General features: G+C 37.9%; 1 protein-coding gene across 1 annotated transcript in view; it reads right to left on the bottom strand.

The window, feature by feature from the left end:
* The window catches only part of PTPRM (protein tyrosine phosphatase receptor type M), a gene marked incomplete at its 3' end in the record, with an annotated part of 489,914 nt that overhangs the window by 50,606 nt on the left and 413,952 nt on the right, over positions 1-25,356 (bottom strand). Inside the window, exons 20-22 of the mRNA XM_082014808.1 lie at positions 10,149-10,236; positions 3,950-4,026; positions 1,101-1,137 (exon numbers count right to left, since the gene is read on the bottom strand). Of these exons, the coding sequence (XP_081870934.1) occupies positions 1,101-1,137; positions 3,950-4,026; positions 10,149-10,236 (202 nt within the window). The remainder of the gene's footprint in view (positions 1-1,100; positions 1,138-3,949; positions 4,027-10,148; positions 10,237-25,356) is intronic.

The raw sequence follows: 25,356 nt of genomic DNA, 5'->3' as shown, positions 1-25,356 counted from the left end.
TGAAGCAGCACCTCATTTGGGACTGTCAAGAGCTGAAGTACAGAAATGCAGAGATACACCACTGGTACGAGTGGGGACTGGAGGCTGCAGACTCTGGGTTACTTAAGGAACAACTGAAATCACAGTAAGAGCTCTTATTTGACATGGCCAACATTTTCTCTGCTTTGATAAAAAGTTATTAAAAACCTCTAAATCCAACATGTGGTAACATTATTCTGGGTATATTATACTCAGTACTCCAGCTGGCTCTCTTAGAACGTTGGGCATGTGTTGCAATAACGTACACGGGTATAGCTCAACTTCTTCACATCCATGGGCAAATGCAGGAAGCTCTGTCACAGAATACCTATTGCAGAGAAGATTCCCTCCCAGTAGTGGAGGAGCAATCAGATTTTCACAGATATGCTATCCAAGCATAGGCAGGAGATTGGCATATTGTTCAATATTATGATTAAGCAGTCACAGAAGACTCATCTTTCCCACCTGTTCCAGCTCTGAACTTGACCAAAAAATAAATAAGAACTGCATCAGAATGGGTAGATTATGTCTTCGAAGACAAGTACAAATTGAAAATTAATTTGCATGTTGACAAAGGAATAGGTTCTTGTTCACAAGCAAGCTTTTAGACGATGACCTGTAAAATTGTCTCTCTAAATTCCTTTGAAGAATCCCCCTGCCAGCATAATATGTCTTTGCATCCTCTACTAAAACTTGCTAACTGAGGTGTTTTGTATTTTAAGGACCTGAAGCCTCGTTATCATTGAACAATTAAGAGAACATAAATTTTTCATGACAGTGTTGTCTCTCTGAAAAGTTTACTGAATATTTCTACCATGACTTATTTCTTTTTTCATGAGTAACAACATGTTGAGTACCTTCTGCCAAAAAGCCTCTTTGAACACAAAGGTAAAGGACTGCTTACTTGACATACCTGAAAATTAGGTAGTAATTCAGTTTGCTCACTTCTACCTAAGTGACTGAGCCTACTCTGTTCTGGATATTGACTGTGGCAAGAATGCATATTAGAGAGTATAAACTGTAATCCAAGTACCAAAATGCCTTAGCCTCACATAACCAAAAAGAAAGGGTGATCAACTTACCTTGTGTAGCAATGTAGTGATTTGGTCTATGATAGCCCTAAAATAAATCGGGAAAAAAAAAATAAGCAATATGCACCTCAGTCATGTTGCTATGACTGAAACTTCATTTAGAGTAGTATTCAGTAAAAATCACAATACAGATAATGCATTAGATGAAAAAGTTCTCTCCATTGGGGGAAGGGCAAGGGAGAAGGGGAACAAGAAGCAAATGTGTTTTCTGCAAGATACTTAAGTTGCAGCCTTGTACATTAGGGGACAGAAGTAATATGTTCTTTCAGTCCCTTGTTGGCTCTGCTGGAAATGAACAGCATGAAATCCTTTCTAGCACTTGCAGCTAATGGCATCAGATGCTTATGGAGGCTGAGCTATACCTCCAAGCTATTGCTATTGAGTGCAAACCCTATCCCTTTTTTAACAGCTAAAGAATGCTAGATTTGCATTCAGCCTGGGGAAGGGTGGGAGGTTGTTCACTCTGTCCACTGTGATTTGTTTATGTTTTATTTCTGAACAGCAAAAAGGAGGGTAAAATCTTTGCCTAAATGGTTTGGTATGAATACACTTCCTCACATCTGAATAGGAAGAACATAAAACAATTCTATGTTTCCCTGATGACACAAGCAACTTAATCACAAACTGGCTGTGCATTAAAGACTAATACTCTATGGATTATTTGCAATGTTGAATAGGTTGCCAATAGGGAACAATACCATTTTCACAGTGTTTGAATTTCTGATGTGATGGCAGTGTCACAAAGGTTTAGATCATACACTAGTACGTTGATAAATTCAGCTATACCAGTGCTAATCTTTTAATAATGGTTATGATGCTTTTTCAGTCATCAACTTAAAGCTGTAGCTTGCATGCCATTGCAATTTCTTTGTAAAAGAGTAAGGGGCATTTTAGTGATGCAAGGTGTGAAAGACTCAAAACAACTGAAGATACCTTGAACATTACAGAAAGAATAACATGAATTACAGACTTGATTCGCTTATATGCCATTGAAGCAAAATTTGGAAATCTATGAACTGAGAAGTGTTCAGATTGCTACAAAGCTGCTTTTTTCTGCTATGTTTTATCTAATACCACTAATGTCTGGGATCAAACAATTCCGCTTCCCAGTGAAAAAACGCATGGGAAAAAATACAGCATAACCATAATTCTCTTTCATCCAGGAAAATTTCATAGTGTCTGTGACGATGCCATTCCCTATTAACATGTTTATTCTGACAATATGACAACTGTATTAGCAACCCCATGCCACAGTAAATTGCAGCTGCTTCTGTGGTAGAAAAACAAGAATTTTCAATGGAAACCTGACTAGCTAGATTATAAACAAAAAATGCTGTGTTTTGTGGTAGAGTTGTCTCTGGAAGGTGTCTGCAGTCCTCCAAGCTTTGCAATGAAGCCATCTGCTGAGGATGAGGGAGAGGATTTTTTGGTTCTCACCCATTGTTTCTTTTAGGATTCTCTCCATCCCCTTGTACTTCCATAAGGAAAAAAGGTTGCTACACAGCTATCTTATCAACATTTTAAATGAGACTGTATGGTCCAAATCCTTATTCCTCACATTTTTTAATATTTTAGAGTCAGACCAAAATCTGCCACAAGAACATACTAGTAGCCTAAAATGAGAATAATCCTGAATGTTGGAGAAAGTGTGAAAGTGAATTCAAATCTAGGTCCCCAGTGTGAACTCTCCTTTCATGACAGATTACTCCCCTCAGAGTTTAGTGAGACATCTAACTAAATATATTTCCATATGTGTCTTTACCTCCTGGTGACTGTGCTATTTTTTCAAACAGCAAGGGACTGAGCGGAAACCTGAGCTTAACTTAATGGTTCTTGAACATGCTAATAAGCATAAATTGGAGATATCTTTAGAAAGTTACAACTTCAGACTTCAGATTGTTACAACTGAAGTACCTACTTTTCTTGTATAGCTCTAGTTCCTCCATACTCTGAGAAAAACATCTGTTACATGCCTGTTTCGTACTAGTGATTAAATTTGAACTGCAAACTGTGACACCATTTTTCAAAGATGCCACTGCTGAACAAGAAATCTTTAGCACAGTCTCCTATGAAGCAACACTTGTTTTACTTAGCCTAACACTAAGGCTAAGTGTTATCTAGCACTCCATGTAAACAATAAAATTATTATATTTGCTATCCGTAGATTTCTGGCTTTAGATAGTATTGACTTTATAATGATTTTCAATTCTACTTTTGAGTTCATTCTTTCAACCAAAAACACCTTGTCTCTTGAAGAATTTATTCTAATGTAAAACATTAAGTTAACATGATGCAGAATGAACAAAGAAGATGCCTTCAATAATTAAACAGCCTACATATTTAATGAAATGTCTTGCTTGCATTAGAAGTACTGGTTAACAGCTGCAGAATATACTTTGAAGGCGACTTAAAAGCGCAGAGATGACAAGAGATTGCAAATCTCTGCATTAGGAATTACAGAGTTTTGTCACATTAATATGCAAACAGCTTTCTTTTAAATGTGGAACGATGCCAAGCTGTTGACAGAAACTGAAAATAACATTTTGTTAGCCCATATAAGCACCAGCAGGCAAAGTAGCCACACAATGTTGCTGGCAAGGTTTCAGTCTTGTAGCAGTTGGAGGAGATGACTCCTTTCATTTGCTTATTGACAAAACCTTTGAGACTTTTTTTCTCCTGTAGTGTACACCTAGCTTCCAAAGGTAGTACCTTCCAACAAAGTTTAGCAGCTGATATTAGCTGTGATATCTATTACAAATTATGAATAATGTGAGAATACTAAGAGCTCTGTCTTCGGCTGAACACAATGTTAAGTTTGTTGACTATATCAGTATACGCACATCAATATAATTTCCATTGATGTAATCCGAACTTGTTTCTCCTTCAATGGGCTGCAATCTCACTCGAGAATGATCATCTGAAATGGGAACAACAGAGAGAAAAAAAAGTGATTAAAGACACATTCAGTAACAAAGCCTTCATAAAAATATGACTTTAAAGTCAAACTAAAACCTCAGTATTTGCAAGTTCATGCTTGTTTTGTTGTTCATGAAAACACTGTATCCTCAGTGTATTTAATCTTCATTTCAGTAACTCATAAGGCTTTCCAAATCCCCTCTGATTTTCAGTCTGAATGTCTTAAATACTTCTAATGTGAAATCCACTGCAATTTTTTTTTTGCCTTGACACCCTCTCCCTCTTTGGTCAATAAAATAGATAAAATTAAGTTGTCAAAGGTTTAGTCATTTGGAAATGCTTCTGCCAGTTCTCAAAATAAGCTGAAGCCATTCAACAAGAGATACTGCCATCTCACAGTTTCTGAAGGAAACTCATTATGTTTTCAGTACAGCAGAACGCAAAATAAAGCAATGACAAAACCCAAGCAGTCAGATAATGGCTTTGTCACTGAATTTTGCCCCACTGTGGCCATCTATACCTATCCAGGAATGTGCAAACACTTCCAACTCTTATTTTCCAACTTCCAATCCGAAACACCATGGCACGAATTCATTTCTTGGCAGCTGCCTCATTTTCCTTATGATATCACAGCAGTGATAAGAAGTGTTAGAGGCTAGATCCCCCCCCAAAAAGAATCTCTGTATGCTGGCAGGGATTTTTCTTCTTTGAGACTTCATACACTCCTCTTGATTCTCTTGGTACAAAAGCAACAAAACACAATGCTCTTCCATAATGCTGCGTAAGTTGTTGATAAAAAAACAATTTGAGGGTATGATCTCATGGTTGGAGTGATGATAAATAGCCACTTTACTGCTGCGTTTGCTAATTAGATACCTGTGTATTATTGGTTTTGAATGCTGCTTGCTAGCTGAGCTAATATTATTTGCAGCTGATGACAGACTTTCATGACTGTCATTATTTTAATGTAAATAAGCATTAGAGCACCTGAAACTTGCCATCCATGTTCTGAATAGCTATTTTTTCAGCTTTAAAAATCTTGAAAGCTAACAAATGAATGAAAGAACACGAAGAGGCTTTAAAACCCAACTTTATCATAAGTAGCATAATACTGGCCCACATTATGGGGGAGGAAGGAGAGGGCAAGTGGTTCTTCAAATAACATTGTTTTAGAATTACAAGTCAAGAGATTTTCAAATGGCTGAGTAGGAAAGGAAGATGCAAATTCTTTATTTTTTTTACCCTCTTTTATGCTCCAAGTCTCAGGGACCAGAGATCTCAGAGACTCATTTGGTTCCCTGGGATTCCCTTAGGAGAGAGAAAGGGCACAGTTTTAAACCCAATACAGTAAATCAGAATGAATTAAAATTCCATCTCTAGGTTCCACACAACTCTTATTTTGCAATTTCCTTGTGATTATTTCACCCAACAGTCTTCAAGAATGAGTTCTTCCAAACATGTTGGAATATTCAAAGCAATTATGTTTATCAGGTCAGTCTTTTCAGCTTCTTTATTCACTTTTCCAAGACTAAAAATTTATAGAGATGTGACTCTCCATTATATAACCCATGCTGGTCTGACCCTACAAAGCTACGCTTATCAAAGTGCTGTGCTATTCTCTGCTTAATTATTTATCAGTTTCTTCAGAACAGAGGTTCAGCTCACAGGCCCTTAATTCTAAAAATCCGTATTACTTAAGAAAGATACTACATTAGGAACTACATTAGACATGGCTGCTGATTTTACAGTTTTGGGACCTGATCCAACTTCTGCTAAAGTCATCAGACTCCAGAAGTCAAGCTTGCTTGGACTCGTGGTATGTCTTCATCCACATTTTCATGATTTCCCGTATCATTGTCTTAAAAGCATTCTCAACAGGACAACTCAGGCTACTTAAGATCTCCACTTTTATTTTTCTTGAATTACTTAGGGCAGGATTCAGTTGTCTAAGCACAAGCATCTCATGCCACTTTATATACCCTGGGATATACTGCCTAGCCTTCAGCTGCCAGTATGGAATAACACAAATTTCATGTGTACTGTGTCACATTTGTTGGTCCTGCACAGACGTCCTAGGTCACCTGAAATGGCACTACATGTCTATGCTTGGGCAACTGAATCTCACCTTTGATGACTTATGCACCAATGAGTTCCATATTGGGCAAAACAAGCTTAAATTTCCCAGTAAGGAACATACTAGAAACATAAATTCCTGTTATTTGTTTTAGACTGATTTATACAACTCAATAATATACAATTGTATCTTTTCTTTACCTTTCCTATTATTTTGTTATTTTCTTTATTTACTCCATTCTTTCCTTGCAATAATACTTGCTTCTGATTGGGCAAAACTAAGTAAGTTACTTCATACCTATACCTCCATATTGTCTTTTTGCCCTTTTTTCTTCTCACATGCATCCTTCCTAGTGCTGCGTTCTCAGCTAAGTTTCTGGGAATTCTGGAGGTAATGGACTATTCAATACCCATTTATTTTCAGTGGAGCTGGAGTCACTCCATTTTTTTATTGCTTTGAAAACTCTAGTTAACTCCTTACTGCATGGCAACACTTCTTAATTCGAAAAAAATCTTTAGTCAACAAAAAGAAATGTTACTGTGTCTATGCCTGTGCTTATGTCAAGTAGATCTAAAGCTAGGAGATAGACAAAGCCATATATTCTTCCAACATGCATGTTGATTCTTAAATAGCCTCTAGGTTAACTGTCTAGATTTTTAGGGTACGTTTTTTCTTTATACTTCAGCTGCTCTTGACAATTTTTGTAGCTTTTAAATACTCTCTTTTCCAGCTCATTGTTATTTTGATACCCTTCTATTAGGAGATCAAACTTAACTTTGCACTGATCACTTAAGCTTTCAAAATTAATTATGTTAGAATCCATTTGCCTTTGTAGAAAATGGTAATAGATAATGAATATAAGCATTTTATTCTCGCTCCCTTCACGTTACCTACAACATGTATATGCCAGCCTGCAGGCTGTGATCTCTAACAAGCCCCCTGAAGTAGCTGGCTGATTAGCATGCCTAGCCAGTGACCCTTTCTTGGGATGTGCCTTGCCGATTCTTTGCAAATCAAGCCTTTTATAAATGTCTCACCTAAAATCTTTAGCTGCTTTTAAATGATGTGATCAATATTCTCTTCTCATTTAGTTAATATTGATTTAGGTAAAAATAAATACAGAACCCCTCCCATTCTGAAATTACCTCAAGAGCTCTCATGAGGAAAACCAATAAATTTTACCAAAATCCATGCATAACCCTACACAATTACAGAATTTTTCTGAGGTAAAACAGAGATTCATTTAGCAGAGTCATGACAGTTTTAGTTCCTAATGAGAAAACTTAAACATTTTTTGTGTTCGGTAAAGAAGGAGCATGTTTTCTGTGGGTGACTGGACTGTGATCATGATTCAGCTTGTTGATACAGCGGCTCACAAGTTGGAGCCACTTTCATACAGTGGGTTGGGCATGTTGTAGACAATTAAACGCATATCACTTGGGTAATGTAAAGCATATTTCCATTTTGACAAGCTCCTGCAATGCTGGCCTCTTGGTGCTATTGTTTTAGTTGCCTCAGAGAACAATAATGACTACAAGCAATAATGTAACAGTAGTATCTTGGGGAAAATTTAAACAAAGAGGATAAATGGATGGATAAAAATTACATTAAATGCTTTACAAAAAACCCCAACATTTCATTATAATCATGTACCCATAGTCAGTAGCATCTGAATCATTGTATTTTTAAGTCTTTAAATATAGCGTAAAAGAGCAATTTAGTAAAATGATTTTTGGCTAAAGCATATACTTCATACAACTATCTGGGACAAATTTTCAAAGTGGACCGCTAAAATTGTACTCTTAGACTCTGAGACAAGCGATCGTTTATCCAGCAGAAAAAACACATACAATAATTACACAGTTAACCACCTCATTTGCATATATGTATTTAATGGATGACAAACTGTGGGCAGTTTCAGCCTCTCTTTTAAGATACTCCCTTTAACAGATTTTAATTTTAACTTGTGTTATCTATGTTTTCACAGCCACATAAATAGGAAGTGTTATTGATAACAACTCCATCCAACTCCTTCCCTTCGCTAAATACTGAGGACATTAAAAGTAAATTGAGATCTAAATGATCTGAGTTATACTTGCCCTCTCAGAAAGCCTTCAGTATCGCATGTAATTGCCATTGATTTGTGTATCTAATATCTTTTATTTGTTTTCCCTTGGTTACTCATCACTTCATTACCTCAGACATCTAGCACTCATAGTCTTCTGTTTTCTTCAACCAAAGGGTATCAAAGTGTAATGCGATGCCTAACATGACATTAAAGAGGGGACTGACAACACTAAACCTGACTAAAAGAGCAGATTTATTGTCATAGACTTGGACTGGAAATAAAATTTCACAAAGGAAGAATAAACATAAAACTTTTTGGTATTCTTATTTATGCCTTCAGTATTTTTACTTAAATGATAATAGTCATCTGAGGTATTGCTACGTTCTCACAAAATAACAAGTTTGTTTCACATTAAAGATTGCTTGGAGGGAAGCAAGCAAAACCACATCTAGCTAACTTATCTTCTTTTGCATATGCTCCAGCCCATCATGATATTCGTATTTCCCTAGAAGATTAAATTCCCTTTTTCAGTAAGTAGCACAGTATACATCCAAAATACACAGCAATACTATCATGTCCATTCAAAATGATGTGGCAGATTTGCGTCTCTTGCTTAACTTGCCTCTGCCTCCAGAAGCATTTCCTGCGGGTTCTCCTCCTCCTTCTGCAGCAAGTCACAGAGCTGTTTTCTCTTTGTAGACTGTCTCAGCCCAGCTGGGCCACAGTGATATAAAGGCCTGTTCACACCACCTACTGTAGGTCACTAAGTTAGGAGCTGGTCTCTCTAGACTTGTTACACAAGCACTGCAGAGAGGTCCTCCTGAGGTGGTGATTCAGAAGCATTCAAATGGGCTCTATTTCTGAATAATTTCTCTAGAAGAGCTGTCCTCTCTGTCAAGTCCACATGGTTCACTGATAAGGAAAACTAGGCAGATCTGTGTCTGGACAAGCACCTAGACTAGGTGCTGAAGTTAGGCAGTGTAAATATGTACTACATACTCCTTCCGTAAGTCCTCCAAATGTTCAGAAAATCAGCACTGTTATTCTTCTGTGCTGTTCGATGTACCCAGATTTCTAAACTCCAGCAGTATCATTAAATGATCCCTCCTTAACGGCCATTGTTCATTTGCATGCTTACAAAATGTCTGACATGCTGTGACTGCTGCTTATTTCTCTGCTTATACCTGCTTCATGGTTATCCGTCTGGCTGGAAGAAACACATATGCTTCATATCTTAAACTTAGGTTTTGAAAGAACAATCAGAGAAGGGATCATCTCCTACATACACACTGGGAACTTACCTTTTAAGTGCAACACCACCAATGTGTAAATAATAATGTAATTTTACCAAAATTTATATATTTTCTGCCCCTGTGTTCATGTGCAGCATCTCCTGCCACAACATTTTGCAATCTCATAATGCCAGATTTAGGGGTCATTCATCAAAGCATGCTATCTTCTCCTCAAGTTATTTGATTATTAGTATAACTAATCTTTATCAAGCTTGGCATTTTTAAGTAAAACATACAGATTCTGTTTTTTTCTTAGAGTCTGTCTAGCATTAAGAGGGTAAATCAGGATAGCTGTCACTGTTATTAAGGAATACTTAAGCAGGAGTATTGTCTACTCCTACAATATGCAGAACTCAATATCAAGGTACTGATGCAACCATGGATACTCTTTTACTAAGCTGCCAGCAGCAGTCTGGGAGCTGTTAGAGCCAAGTATTGGTTAAAGGTGTCATTCTCCATTTGCCACATGTTAATCACAGGATGGAAGGTATACAGAAGGCTAGTTGAGAACATGCATTAAATCTGTCAGTTTTCTCAAAAAAAAAAAAAAAGTAACATCTTCGCTCACTTCTATGTTCTTAATTAGAGAAGAGGAATATAAGCCTGATGTGAGCACAAGGCTGGTGGTCATTCTTACCCAGTTCTGAAGGGAGGTTAACACAGTGCACAATTATGTTGTCAACACTTACATGCAATGATATTCCCATATCTATTTTTCATTCTGTTCTCATCTTTTTTAGCTGAATCCCACGGTGCAGACTGTCCTTCAAAGAAACTCTAAAAAAGGAAGGAAAGTGACATTAAGAAAAGCATGCAGCAACAGTTACCTTATGGATAAACCCAGGAGAAAGGCAAACAGTACTTGTGGGTATTATTGTTAAAATGTCATTTAGCTGATTCTTTTATTGAGCAAAAGATTGAGTCTTCTGTTTAAATGGTATTTATGCATAGCTCCAAATTTGACATGAGATTTCTGTGCAATAGCAAGAAGAACTATTTGTATGTGAAGTGCTATTAAACCTTTCCAAAGTTGCATGCCTGCAAAACTAAGAGTTCTTCATTTGTGCTATCCAGATTCTCCACATAGTTCTCATACACACACATGAAGCTGAAGGAGTTTCATCATCAGTGCTGGAGTTGCTCCAGTATTTGAGTGCAGAATTACACACTGTACTAACATGTTCTCTTTCTGGCACATCCACAGGTTTCAGTTACTTCTTGGCAGATGACCTCATGGATCTAAACGTATATAGCCATATAAAAAAATTCAACTAGCATGTATGTGTGGTTTTTTAAAACATAATTTATGATACCACCAAGATGATTATTTTGTTAGAGAATAAAAATAATGGCATTTTGTGAAAGATATAATCCTTCAGTGTCCAATAATTCACCCAACCTCTGTGCTGTAGTTAATAAATTTAATGTAAATAAGGAAGTTGAAGGCGCTACAAATATAATTTTACATTAATAAAACACACAACCTGACAAAAGGGCAGCAAGAAGTTCTTATGTCCTCTCTGTCCTGTGCATTCTGTGGTCTACAAGAGCATTTGCACAATTTCTTAATTTATGCACTGTATCTGTAAGTCAGATTATTAGATGCATTTTATCATTTTGTATTGAAGTATTAATCTTGTGTTAAAAATACTTAGTTGCCAAACAAACCAGCGGGATTCTGTCAGGACAACGGTCAGTCTTAACTCATGTTTTGATCTTTTTACTAGAATTATCAGTAGATTAAGTCTTTTGATTCAAGAGAGACATGATTTACTTTTCCGGTAACAGAAGCCAAAAATGGCTAAGAGCCAAACTAAACAGGGAAAACCTGAGGAAATTTGTGTGTCTCACAAGACCTCAATACATTTGGAGTGGTTTAAAATAGATAATGTCCATTACATGAACTACCATTAGTGTCCTTTGCCTTCATAATTGAAATGCATCGTTGTTCGAATCCCAGTGATTTCCATTACTAAAGAGCATAAAAGTCAAAATAAACCCTTGATCTCTTGCTGAAGTCAATGGAACACAGGGAAATGCAGTGTCTACCATGAGTTTTCTTTTCGTAAGTTCACTAGAGTGCTGGTTTCCAGTTTATGATACGGAAACTCTTGGGAATACATGGATTATTTCTAAAAGGTTTGTAAATAGTAACCTAAGAAAAACAGAAGCCTTGTCAAAAGGCTTCAATTTGTTTATCCTTCATCTCTCCACACTTCCTAGAACATTCTTAAAGGTCTTCAAATTGAAATGATTAAAACCCACTAATATACATAAGCTTCTCCTTAATCATGGCGTACCATCACTGGGTACAGCTCTGAGAAATGCAGATTGCTGCCAGGATAGAGAAGTGGAACCCTGTAAATCCTAAGATGATTTACAGCTTTGTGTCTGTTTGCCAAAAAAGCGCTGATCATGATCTGATTATATATCTGCCAATGTCATCTAAGGCAAGCAGGTCCTCCCACTCCAGAGCACTTTCAACTCAGGCTGGATGGAAAATACTTTTGTAATAAACCAGACTGAACTGCATAAGGAATTGCTCTCCATGGGCAAAGACCTATGTCTCAATTTCTTGCAAAGTTCACACTTACTCTCAGACAACACTGGATGATGAACAATTAAACACAGTTAAAGGCAAAACAGAGATGGAAATGTTCAGCAACAAAGCCCCAAAGGCAGAACAAACTAATCACTCACCTGATCTAAAACTTGATCTGGTATCTTCCTCAGGATTTTGTTTCAGGCATCTAGATAGACTACAGAGAATTCTAGTTTTCTTACAGTCCTGCTACAGACTAGTTCACAGAACTGATCCATAAGACATTCCCCAGCAAGTGGTTTTGGGTTTAATTCATTAAGCATTACATGTGTAGTTACAGAGAAAAAGTCCCGCTGATATAGCTTCCAAGCCTACACAAGTTGAAATATGGAGAACCCATATATACTCCTAGGGACTTCTTGCTTCTCCCTGTCCCACTAACGAACTTTTACAAAATTTCTTTAAACCAATCAATTCAAGTAAATCTCTGGAGACAACTGGAAAAGATTTGCATGGTATTGAATCAGGGAAGTTATACAATAGGCAGTGTACTGGTTTGGGCAGCTCATCTGCTTCTCATCTGCTAATGCACAGGTTCAATTTCTCCCACCTGTTTGGAACTTCTGAAAACAATGATAAGCTTCATGAACGTTACAGACAAAATATCTCCTAATAATGTATCTGCAACATAGACAATTCTATTCTTTAGAATACATATATATGAAACCTCACACAATAACGAAAACCAGGAGACAGATTTCCAGCTACTGCATATTGACTTCATTTCTTTATTAAAAATGTATTACGGAAAAAGAACTCCAGATATGTATTTTTCTTTGCGTTTTTATCAATAAATCAGTGAATGAAATAAAATCTATCACATAGGGAAAATCGAGGTAAGTTATGTAGATCCCTCTTTCTTTTTAATTCATTTTGGGATACACACTGGTATTTCAGTGAGAAGTGTACAGAAAAGATAATTTGAAGGAAGAGGTATTACAGTGCAAAAGCATAAAAAGAAACAGTTATTGTAAAAGACAGCTGGGGTGTCATTTCCTAAATTCCCCATGTGCTGCCATTACACAAATTGCAACAGAACGATAATCCACAATGAATTATAAGGAGAAATACCATTTGTCCCACAAGTAAAGAACAGAGCAGATACCTCATAACAGATGATCTGTCAAGATCTTTCCTTACTTGTGAGAAATATACGTTTCATTACAGAAATTTTTTTAATGTCTTTCCTGACATATCGCTCTCCAGGGAGACTGCTGCACAGCAGCCCACACATTATCTTAGTGGCTATTCATTCTAATTCATCCTTACACGTTTTTTAAAAATGTGGACTATTAGGAAGAAATATGCCCCCAAACAGCTTCATTCCACCAAATGTCTGGCAAGGCCAACGGAGAACCAAAAATGAGTGTAGGACATTTCTCACATAATTTAAAATAAGTATTTCTTTAACTCAAATCACACAAAACCTTGGCTACCCAGCCTCCATGATCTACTTAAAAAATGAAGCACTTTTCAAGCCAGCTGTTGTTAGAGGCAGACATTTCAGTATGCAATGTCAACTGTTATTCCATTATTAGAAAGTATTTCAATAATCAGGATAAAACAAGTTTTTGAAAAAACTGAATTATACAGAACTGCTGTATATACAACACAAGAACTGGTCAGTGATGCAGCAGCAGAATCATCTTAGGATGAATGTGAAGCTTTTGCTTGCTTTAACTCAATGCTGCAGTGGTTTCCATTAAAAATTAAGTATTTGCCAAGGGCTAATTCACTGTGACCCTCAGACTAGAAAATAACTGCAGTATCTCAAATGAGAGGGGGAGATAATAATTGCAAATACAGATTTTCTAAATTATTCCTTTTCCTCATTTAAAATTCATAAGACCAGAAAATATTGGAAGGGACCTATATAAAAGTACAGTTTGAAGAGGCTGAGATGTGGAGAATAGGGTGAGATCTTCAAGATACAATTTGTAGTTCTGTTGATTGTAATTTTTGGCAACACACTTTCCATCCTAGATTTTTGTGCTTCCAATTAAGGACAGTAAAAATAATCCATCTTTGTAAGCACTTTAAGAGCTACAAATGTAAGGTGTTGACTGGAATAACTGTTTTAATTATTAATACAAAGCCAAGCAGCAACTTTAAAAAAAAATACTTTGTAGTTGCTGAGTGACAACAGTGTGGTCTCCTATGATGTCATTTACAAAATGCAAGCTCTTACAAGCAAAGAAATGAGAAGTTAAGGATATCATAAATCTTGCTCTGCCTACCTAGTAAGCAAGAATATTATTCACAGGTACAAAGAAATGCATATTTCACTGTGTAACAATCTTAAATTTGATCTGTGGATTTGTTTTTAAATGTATGACTCTTTATGATATCTAATCTTCCCGACTGACCCTAAGTTTCTCCACTGATTACATCCATTTTTCCATTGCTATTTCTAGATAACCTGATTAAAATGCACTTTAGCAAAAATGAGTAATTTGACCTATTCAGTTATAAATGCCTCTGGATTTGTTTTTAAGCTACATGCAGAGAGTTACACACAGTCTACTTTAGGCAGACCAAATAACTAACGACGGCCCTAATGGAGGTCCTTGCCTAAACTCAATTAGCTATGGAAGAAGCTCACATTTCTACCATAGGTCCTTTGAGTTGCAGCTAAATTAGATACCTAAAATGCCCTGAATTACATATTACCAAATATATCATCCTTTACTACTGCTGTGTCCCCTTTACACGTGGAGATTACAGATGGAAAAAAATGCCTTGATTAAACTCTGAGTTAAGATTCTAGTGTCGCACTGGACTCTTCTTTGTATTTACAAAGCCTAGTAAATTCACATTTTATTTTAACCAAGTCCATAAATGTTTGGAGGACAAGGACCTTCAGGCTCATTTAATGAACAGTGCAAGATTTATGAGTACCATAAATCTGTCAGTTCATTGGTTTTTCAATATTCAGAATCTGCAAAATATCTGGCATGGAAGGATTTCTTGTTATCTAACAACATTAACTGCTTTTTTAAACAGAAAATTGATATAACCACATTCAGTTTGTTCATAACTGAGTATTTAGATTGTTAAGGAATTAAGAAGGAAGAGTCATGATAGTTACGCTCAAGAAATCTGCAGAGATGTGCAAGCTATGAAACAACATTTTTAATCTTCTAGTCACTTTGAGGAAAGATTTTATCATTGAAAATGCATCACCTGCAAGTAATAGATCACCCCAAGTGTTTGTGAGCAGTGGTAAACGATTCCATTGATGGCAACCCACTGTATGCAAGCAGCTTTTCATACTTCAATCATTGCTTTGGTCACTGAAAGCATTTGTGGATGACAGTGTGCCCCTAGAGAATATATTCACCGTCAGCTTCTTCTTCTCTGTCAACTTCAATCACTGAGAGTTACGTCCAGTTTTCAAATAATGGAATTTAAAAAAAACATTTTACTATGCCTGCCCTTGAAAATTGTCTGTTGCAAGAGTCAATGTGAAAATCTATCTAATCAATGCAAACTGCCTTCAGCAGTTATAAAGCACTTACCAGTGTGTTACTGGAATCTAGGTCTGAACATGGAAGAAAAAAAACACAATAAAGACTGTTGCAAATAGAATATATTGATGTTATCACCAAAACTCCCTCGTTCTCTTAGGAATCTTCTGGAAAAATCAGGCTGATTGATAGTTTACATAAGGTTTTCTGAGTGTGAGGTAAAAGGTGCAGATCAGTTAAGACTGATACACAGATACACAGTTATAGTCTGACATAGTGCAACTCTCTAATATTGTTCCTGATGCTCCTTTATGTGGTTGTGCCTACTTGGACTGATGTTAAAAAAAAAACCAAAACATCCCTTCATAAAGGCTTGCATAGCCAGAGGTAGAAAACAGAGTCTTTTCTTTTTCTGGTGCATTTAGGCTAGTCTACATTACATACGAGAAGAATAGGAGAGCAAAAGTCCTTCTAGTCCTTGAGACACTAAACATCATAGTCACTGCCTACATCAAATGTTGAAGGGGAACCGTGGAACCTTTAACCTCCTCTACTGACTAACTGCAGCATGACTTACCATTCAGATTTCAATAAAAGGACTAAAAACATGCGGTATGACAAAATCTGGTACTAATTCTGTCATTGTATTGGTGTACTCATTTTTCAGTGGCAAAATGCTTTCAACTAGTGTATTTTCTAATACTTTTATATTTTTAAAGTCACAGGCTTTGGTGCTCCCTGGGCAGCTGGCCAGACTAGTTAAGCTACAGCTGCATAATAAAAACATTGAAATGATTGAACTGCTTTGCTGTGGTATGTATCTGTGATTGAAATACTTTGGTAGCCGAGTACACCAATTGTCATCTGGTCTGGCGATACTGCAAAGGAGACTGTCATGGAGTACTTCTATAATAACTAACAATTACTTATTTTTTAAACCAACCTATTTATGAGATCTGTTGATGTCATTTCTTATCTTGGTATCTAACACTGACACACCTGAAGTTCACTTGTAAGATTCACAGCAGGAATAGAAATCTTTATAGATTCTGCAGAGTGGTCTAAAAATTTGACATATAACCTAGTTTCTACAGGCTTTCAGAGCTATTTCCATTTTACCTACTTAAGTTTTAAAAACTCCATTACTTTCATTCCTTTAAATTCTATAAGACTTCTGTATAAGGAAAGATTTTAGAAATATGGTGAAATGTGAATTAGTAAGATGACTGCAATAGAATATACAATTAAAATTCTAATTTAGAAACTTATTCCCTGGCACACTAGATAGCAATAACTTAATCTCATTAATCTTCCTGATTTATCTCCAGCAGAAAAATATAGTATGTTGATGGGATTTATGATCCTTTTTTTATAGCAAGGACCCTCTGGGTACAATATGCACACTTGCACTGTAACTAATGTGCAGGATACATTATTTTTAACTTGTGTGCATAAAAATTAAAGTTGGTCTCAAGCAGTGCTTATTTTGTCTCATGAAAATAGAATTCCTGCTTTTGGAGGATTTAACAAATAGTTTTCATGTATGGCATGTGGGATTTTCATACCTCCCTATTCCTCCCCCACTTTTTTTTTAAAACAATGTGTAATTAAAAGTTTTGTTCACAACTATCATACCTTGTACATTTTCAAGACAGTGAAGTTGAGAAATACTCATGACTGTAATGTCTGTAAACATAAGGTGAATGAACATAGGCTACACTGAATACCAACTACTGTGCTTTGATAGGAAACCTCTCCTGGGGAAATACAGAAAGATACTGATCACCACATAGGCACTATCCATCCTTTGGTGAACAAAATTATCTGCTTCATTATTCAGTAACTCTGCTATCTCCTTGCTTCCTCCCTACGTTGTTCCAAAGGATGTAACTACATGTGTTAATTGTAAAAGATGGTGCAGAGTTATTTATTTCTAAACGAGAAATCCTACTTACCAAGACACAGGTTTTTACACAAAAGGGACAGGACTCCAGGTTCCATACAGTGCACTGAATGTGTGGATAAGGGTTTTAAGATAAATTCCAAGTTAACTTTTTTACACCATCTTTGGAAAGGTAACATGTAAATACCTCAAGTGACTTGGACAGAAGGAAAATATTCAGCCTGATCACTACGACATGGTTCGAATGAGGCCAAAAAGGAGAGGTATCTTAAGATATTGGATGAAGGCAGAGACATGAACTCTGAGCTAATGCAGGTATCCAAGGTACCATTACAATGATCTAACTATGACTTAATTCAGGGAAGTTAACATTATTATTATTATTATTATTATTATTATTATTATTATTATTATTATTATTATTATTATTATTATTGACAGGGTGATTATTGACAGAGACTTAAACTAGACTTGAAGGCGTAGGGGGATATTATCAGATTTGCCTGTGACAAGCCAAGGTTAGAAGGACTGGGTGCTTAGCGAGGCCCCTCAGCCTGTTGCACCAGCGAAAGACCTCAAAGGAACTAAGGGGTGTTCCTCTAAGTGGGTGACACAGCCGACAGCCCAGCTGAAGTGCCTCTGCAGCAGGGGCAACAAACAGAAGGAGTTGGAAGCCACCGTGCTGTTAGAAAGCTACAACCTGGTTGCCATTAATGAAACTTGGTGGGATGAATCCCATAACTGGAGCGTGGCTATCGATGGCTACAGGCTGTTCAGAAGGGACAGGCGAGGAAGGAGGGGTGGAAGCATTGTCTTCTACGTCAAGAAATGGATAGAGTGTGAAGAGCCGTCTCTGAAGAACAGCCACAAGCGGGTTGAAAGCTTATGGGTAAGAACCAGAGACCGAGGCAACAAAGGGAACCTTGTGGTTGGTGTCTACTACAGGCTGTTCAATCAAGGGGAGTCTATTGATGAAGTCTTCTCACTCCAGCTACAGGAGGCATCACACTCGCAGGCTCTTGTCCTAGCACAGCGAGCTGTAGGCAACCCAGGAGACTCCTGGAATGCATGGAGGATAACTTCTTAAGCCAGGTAATAGACAGCTCTACCAGAGGGGATGCCATACTGGGCCTGTTGGTCACCAATGCAAGTGAGCTAATTGGTGACATCAAGATTGGAGGCAGTGATTGGGCTGCAGTAATCATGCTCTGGTGGAGTTCACAGTCCTGAGGGATATGGGTCAGGTGAAGAGTAAAGTCAGGACCCTGAATTTTAGGAAAGCAAAATTCCAGCTCTTCAAGGAATTAGTCAATAGGGCCCCCTCGGAAACTGCCCTCAGGAACAAGGGAGCAGAACAGAGCTGGCAGATCTTTAAGATGCTTTCCAGAGGGCCCAAGAGCTCTCGATCTCCAGGTGTTAGAAATCAGGAAGGGAAGGCAAGAGATCAGTATGGCTGAGTCAAGACCTGATGGGCAAACTGAAGGGCAAGAAGGAAATGCACAGGCAGTGGAAGCAGGGACAGGTATCATGGGAAGAGTACAGGGACACTGCCTGGATGTGTAGGGATGGGGTCAGGAAGGCCAAGGCATGGCTGGAGCTGAACTTGGTAAGGGATGCAAAGAATAATAAGAAGGGCTTCTACAGGGATACCAGCGAGAAAATGAAGGTCAAAGAAAGCGTACCCACCCTGATGAGCAAGACTGGCAGGCTGGTAACAACAGATGAGAAGGCTGAGGTAGTCAATGACTTCAGTGGATGAAGAATTGGTTGGATGGTCGCATGCAGAGGGTAGTGGTCAATGGCTCAATGTCCAGACAGAGATCGGTGATGAGTGGTGTTCCTCAGGGGTCTCTATTGGGACCAGCATTGTTTAATATCTTCATCAGTGATGTAGACAGTGGAATCGAGTGCACCCTCAGCAAGTTTACAGATGACACCAAGCTGAGTGGTGTGGCTGACACGCCTGAGGGATGCGATGCCATCCAGAAGGACCTGGACAAGCTCAAGGAATGGGCCCTTGAGAACCTCATAAGGTTCAACAAGGCCAAGTGCAGGGTCCTGCACCTGGGCTGGGGCAACCCCCGGTATCAGTACAGGCTGAGGGATGAAGGGGTTGAGAGCAGCCCTGCTGAGAAGGACTTGGGGGTAGTGGTGGATGAAAAGCTGGACATAAGCCAGCAATGTGTGCTCGCAGCCAGAAGGCCAACCATATCCTGGGCTGCATCCAAAGCAGCCTGGCCAGCAGGTCGAGGGAGGTGATTCTGCCCCCCTGCTCCGCTCTGGTGAGACCCCCCTGCAGTGCTCCGTCCAGCTCTGGAGCCCTCAGCACAGGACAGACCTGCACCTGTTGGAGCAGGTCCAGAGGAGGCCACAACAATGATCAGAGGGATGGAACACCTCTCCTGTGAGGACAGGCTGAGAGAGTTGGGGTTGTTCAGCCTGGAGAAGAGACAGCTCTGGGGAGTCTGTATGTGCATTGCTACTCTATTAGAATTTGGAAAACTGTGGGTTTGTCTCTTATTGTTTTTTTGTTTCCAATTTCTAATCAAGAAACTCTTTTTCAAGTGCCTCTCTGCCAAGCAAAGCTTTCCTTCCACAATACTACTTAGAACTCAGAATTACATCACTCCTAGATTTTCTCTGTTGAACTTGGAATGTTAGCAGGGAGGTGGATTCTACAAAGTGTTTTTAGGTACCTTAAAGCTTTGCGCATATTATTTGGTATCCTCTTCTGCACTTTAAAATTTATTTCAAGAAACTAATAGAAGATTTAAATGTTTCTTCTGAGTCTAGCCCATTTTTTCATTGTAAAGATTAGCACTGTAATATTTGATTTACTTTACAAATAATAAAATGTTGCCCCAGGAAATGGTTTCAAAGAGCTAATGAAATGTTATTAAAACATAAAGATACAATGTGCTATGAAGAAAGTAGGCAAGAACTACAGACTTTTTTCTTCTTATAGTAAGGAGAATAGTTTGCAATTGGTTTAAAATATAACAAAAAAGAAAAAAAAAGAGAAAAAAATTAAAATGAAAATGAGAAATACAGATAAAAAGACAGAGAGGGGGGAGAAGAATAAAAGACAGAAATTTTTTAGTCATCAGAAGAAAAACAATAGTTTGCATTTAACTGAAATACTAAACTTTGTGTTGTAGTCATCATAATTTTCTGTTCACTCATGTTTTATGTAGCAACTGATGAGAGCTACTCAACTCATTGCCTATGTATGCTATGTAATGCACAAAACAAGGCTGAAGGATTCCAAGAAACTCTTTCTGAAGTAAGTGGGAAGTACTTACTTTCCATGGTAAAATACTTACTTTCTGTGATTTGATTGACACTGTAGGCCTGGACACTACTCTTTGAGCAACTATATTATTTGAAGAGGTACTATTTATTAAATACCTGTGCACTTCTGTCATCTGCTTGCTGAAGATTATTGCTAATGAAAGGTGATCAGCGTTGAACTGGTGGACACTTACACTGATAAGAAAGGTGAATTCTGACACATTTCTAGCTAATCCAGTAATATTTTTGCCTGATTTTATCTGAATAAATCATTGTAATTGAGACAGTGCGCTGAGCTCAAAATTCACAAGAACTTCCTGAATCTTTAAATTATCAGCTGACCCAAGCATAGAAAATCTGGTAACATCTTCAAATCGCCTGTAAAGAAAAGCTGTTTCTGACTTAGAACCACACAATTTGGAAGAACCTTGAACATAATACAATTCCCTGAAGCAACAGAAAACAGCATGTGGAGAAACGAAACAAAAGCAAACAAATGTTGAATTTGAAAAGTGAACAAAACCCCTCCTACCTGCATCCAAGTTGTAATGTACACTCAGCTGATCTAACCTTTCAGAAGTGATAAAGCACCCCTCAGATTTTGCTCATGAAGTGAGCCTCAAGGGTTTTCATGAGTGTATCTAGGCCGCTCTAGTTAATATAGTTTGGATAGAAGATAAGAAAGAAACAAAGCTCACATAATAAGATTTTAATTCTGTTACAGAGCGACACTGACATCATACTAAACCATAAGAGAAAAGCCAGAATACACTGGCATGCACAGATAGAACACAAGTATTTTGCACACTGTTGTTTTTCCCAGTGGATAAGATAGTACTTTTCAAGAGAAGTAAGAGAAGTAGGGTAGGCTAAAATAGATAAGGTCTACTTGCAGTGCCCTTTCAAAATAAGAACAGCACTTTATTGTGCTGGTTCATTACTTTTTTTAATCTTCACAGGAAACTTTGGTGCCTCGATGTCTGCTTTGCTTGTTTGCAAATACATTGTTTGCTAGCATATATAAAGACAATTATTCATTCCTCTAGGCTTGACTTTTAGCCCAGTATTTTTCCTGTTCTAAAGAAAAAGATTTCCTTCTATCTAAAGCAACATGTCTACTTCCCACTTTTCCTGGCTGGAATTCAGTCCTTGCATGTATCGTTTGCTACACTCTTCAGCTTGGGGGAGAGCAGTAATGGGTCAGAGCAGAGCTGCTAAGTGCTTCCACAGTGATGGGAGCTCCTGCTACTTCAGTATTCAAAACTCCTGGCTCCGGCTTTTTAAAGTTATGTTTCCCTTTCCCAAACACCCCTCTGCAGGCTCTCACTCTATAATTGCTTCCTGCCAATCATCTTCCCTTTGGACAACTACATACTTACTGGAAAGGAGTGGGTGGGTAAAAACTTTGAAAAAAAATGATGTTGGTCCTAGACGATTCCACACCTTTATGAGAAACTACTGAAAGAATAATACAGATTATTTAAGAGCATGTAAAGATAATCAGCATAAAAATAGTAGCAATAGTAACAGGATTGACAATGATGACAAGTGTTGCTGTCAGTTGTTAATCTAGCCATTTTTAGCATGGTTGCTATATACTGACAGACAGCAGCACTTCAATACAGCCCCAAGGCTACTTGTTAGAACAAAGAGTGTCTGGTTGGGCACACTAATGGACAGCAGCAGCTCACCAACCTTAATTGTCCTATTTTGATGTTTGAAATGTATATACAGCACTTTCTAATTCCAAGAGAGGTATCCCTGCAGCAATTTATCAACCAGGCTTAAAACCAGAAAGTTTATTCAAATATATAAATACATGGGATCACAGGCTACTCAAATGACCTAGACCCAGCTAATGGATAAAGTGAAGTGGAAGTACCCTGGTTTAACAATGACGGAGAGGCAAAAGGGGTTGCTGTCCCTAAACGCTGTCACTTGAGGACCACTTCTGCATCATTCATCTAACATCAGACACGTGATACCTGTATTTTGTCAATGGAAAAGTACACACATACCATACACAAGTGGCAGTTTCACTATGGTATGTATCCACAGGAGTTTATTAAGGGACATTTGGATTGTCCAACTCTATTTCCATGTAATCAGCTAGTATATTCCTGATACCTGAGAAAAAAGCTTTTAAAGAGCTTTGAGAACTCTTCTAAACTTGTATTGACCTTGTGCAATACAATGTAGATTTCTGTATGTCCCATATGCAAATGTCTCCTGTTTATCACTCACACAGCATATATTCAGAGAATATACTCTGCAAGTGAAGTAAGTTTTGGAGAAACTCACCGAAAAAAATCAATCATCTCCAGCAAGAATGATGGAGATGGCAACTTGAGTGCCATCAGTTACTTATGGGGCAGATGTGCAACAAGGATGTCTCTTCTACCCTAATTTGGTAGTGTTTTATACTTGCCATATACAAGTAATAGCACAGTTTAGCAAAATGATTAACCAAAAGTAATTTTCACAGAAAACAGACTGGCAAAAAAATGGGAAGAAAAGTGCTATTGTTCAACAGGACAGTCTTTTTTCTGGACAATATGGTAGAGGACATGAAGGTGAGTTGTTTATGGAGTAAGGAAGCTAACTGAAAAGTTACGAAGTCCATGTAACACAAACGGATTATGAAATTTGAAACTTAACAAACAAATAAAGGGTTAGTCACAGAGAAAAAATAATGCAAAATATTGTTTACATTCACAGCGTTAAGAAAAGAAAAGGAGTAATCATAGTTCTGCACTTGGATCACACCCATGACATTATTCTGTGGATTTTTTCCTGATGTGCAGGACCCTTGTGAACATGTCACCTAGCTGCTCCTTTGTTCAGATTCTGAACTTGCTGAGTATCAAAACAATTCTTCAGTGATGAAGATTGAGGTTTAATGACTTGATGTATAATTTTGTTTTTTGCAATCTGCTTCTTCATTTTCTCTTTTGCATAAACTGAGCAAAATACAGCAATTTATCAGCTCTCTGTGGACATTTCAAGATTTATATACATCGCAGCTCTACATTTTTATTCTACATTTCCTTTCATTAGAACACTGCACTCAAGCTAGATTAATTGAGGCAAGCCAACATTATAAAAGCTTTGTTGAATAGCAGCAGATGCCTTTATTCTCTGCATTCCTCCATAAACCAAACTTTTAAAAATTTGAATCTCTATATAAATATTTCCCTTACAAGACAATACAAAGATTCCAGGCATCTGTGTCTCATTAAACGAATTACTAGTTGTTTAAAACAATCTAATAAAATCCATATTTATAGATTTCTTATTAAAGTATTATTAGACTCTATGAGCCAAATTCTGCCAAGGGAACGAGATAAAATGATGAAGAGTGAGCTTGATGGACAAGAGCGACTCAGCACTGAAGCGTTCCAGTCCTGACATTTGGTGGAAGTTCCAACATTGAAACAAACAACCATTTAAACAACAGGAGAAGACTTACTACTACGAGATTCAGAGACGTCAGCTCAGTAGGGACTAGACTTTCAGCTGGAGTATTAAGGAGGACGTATACTAGGGAGCGTACAGTTGAAGTGTTAGGGAGGTCAATACCGGTTTGAATTCTGTTTAACATCTTCATTAATGACCTGGATGATGGAGCAGAGTGCACCCTCACCAATCATAGAATCTTTTAGGTTGGAAAAGACCCTTAAGAACATCAAGACCAACGATTAACCTAACACTACCAAGTCCACCACTAAACCATGTCCCTAGGTCTGGAGAAGAGGTGGCTGAGGGGAGACCTCATCACTCTCTACGACTACCTGAAAGGGGGTTGTGGCGCGGTGGGTGTTGGTCTCTTCGCCCAAGTAACTAGCAATAGGATGAGAGGAAATGGCCTCGAGTTGTGTCAGGGCAAGATTAGACTAGATATTAGAAAAAATTTCTTTACTGAGAGAGTGGTCAAGCATTGGAACAGGCTGCCCAAGGAGGTGGTGGAGTCACCATCACTGGAAGCGTTCAAAAAACGTGTAGACGTGGCACTTCTGGACATGGTTTAGGGGACATTGTGGTGTTGGGTTGACGGTTGGACTTGATGATCTTAAAGGTCTTTTCCAACATTAATGATTCTGTGATTCTGTGATTTAAATACCTCCAGGGATGGTGACTCAACCACTTCCCTGGGTAGCATGTTCCAATGCTTGACAACCCTTTCAGTGAAGAAATTTTTCCTAATATCCAGTCTAAACTGGCGCAACTTGAGGCTCTTTCCTCTCGTCCTATCACTTGTGCTACTTGGGAAAAGAGACAAGCACCCACCTTGCTACAACTTCCTTTCAGGTAGTTGTAGCGAGCTATAAGGTCTCCCCTCAGACTCCTTTTCTTCAGACTGAACAACCTGAGTTCCCTCAGCTGAAGAGAAAGAAATGTCTCAGTTTCTTATAATGCTGGATACAGGAGTCATCTGAATGCAGATTGTGGTACTGAAATTTTCCCTGACAGCTCAATGATTATGACACCTTCCTGATACTAGCTATTTGCTGAACATGGGACATAATATTTGTTAAAATTAGGTTTCAGTCAAATTGCATCAAAACGAGAAATATCCTGGAATTACCTAACATAAGTCACAAGAAAAGATCTGTCCTCCAAAACAAAATCAGCTC

This window comes from Phaethon aethereus (assembly GCF_964289735.1).
Source record: "Phaethon aethereus genome assembly, chromosome: 2".
NCBI lineage: Eukaryota > Metazoa > Chordata > Aves > Phaethontiformes > Phaethontidae > Phaethon > Phaethon aethereus.
The sequence above is the reverse complement of the archived record's forward strand: the minus strand, read 5'-3'. Positions and strand labels throughout refer to the sequence as shown.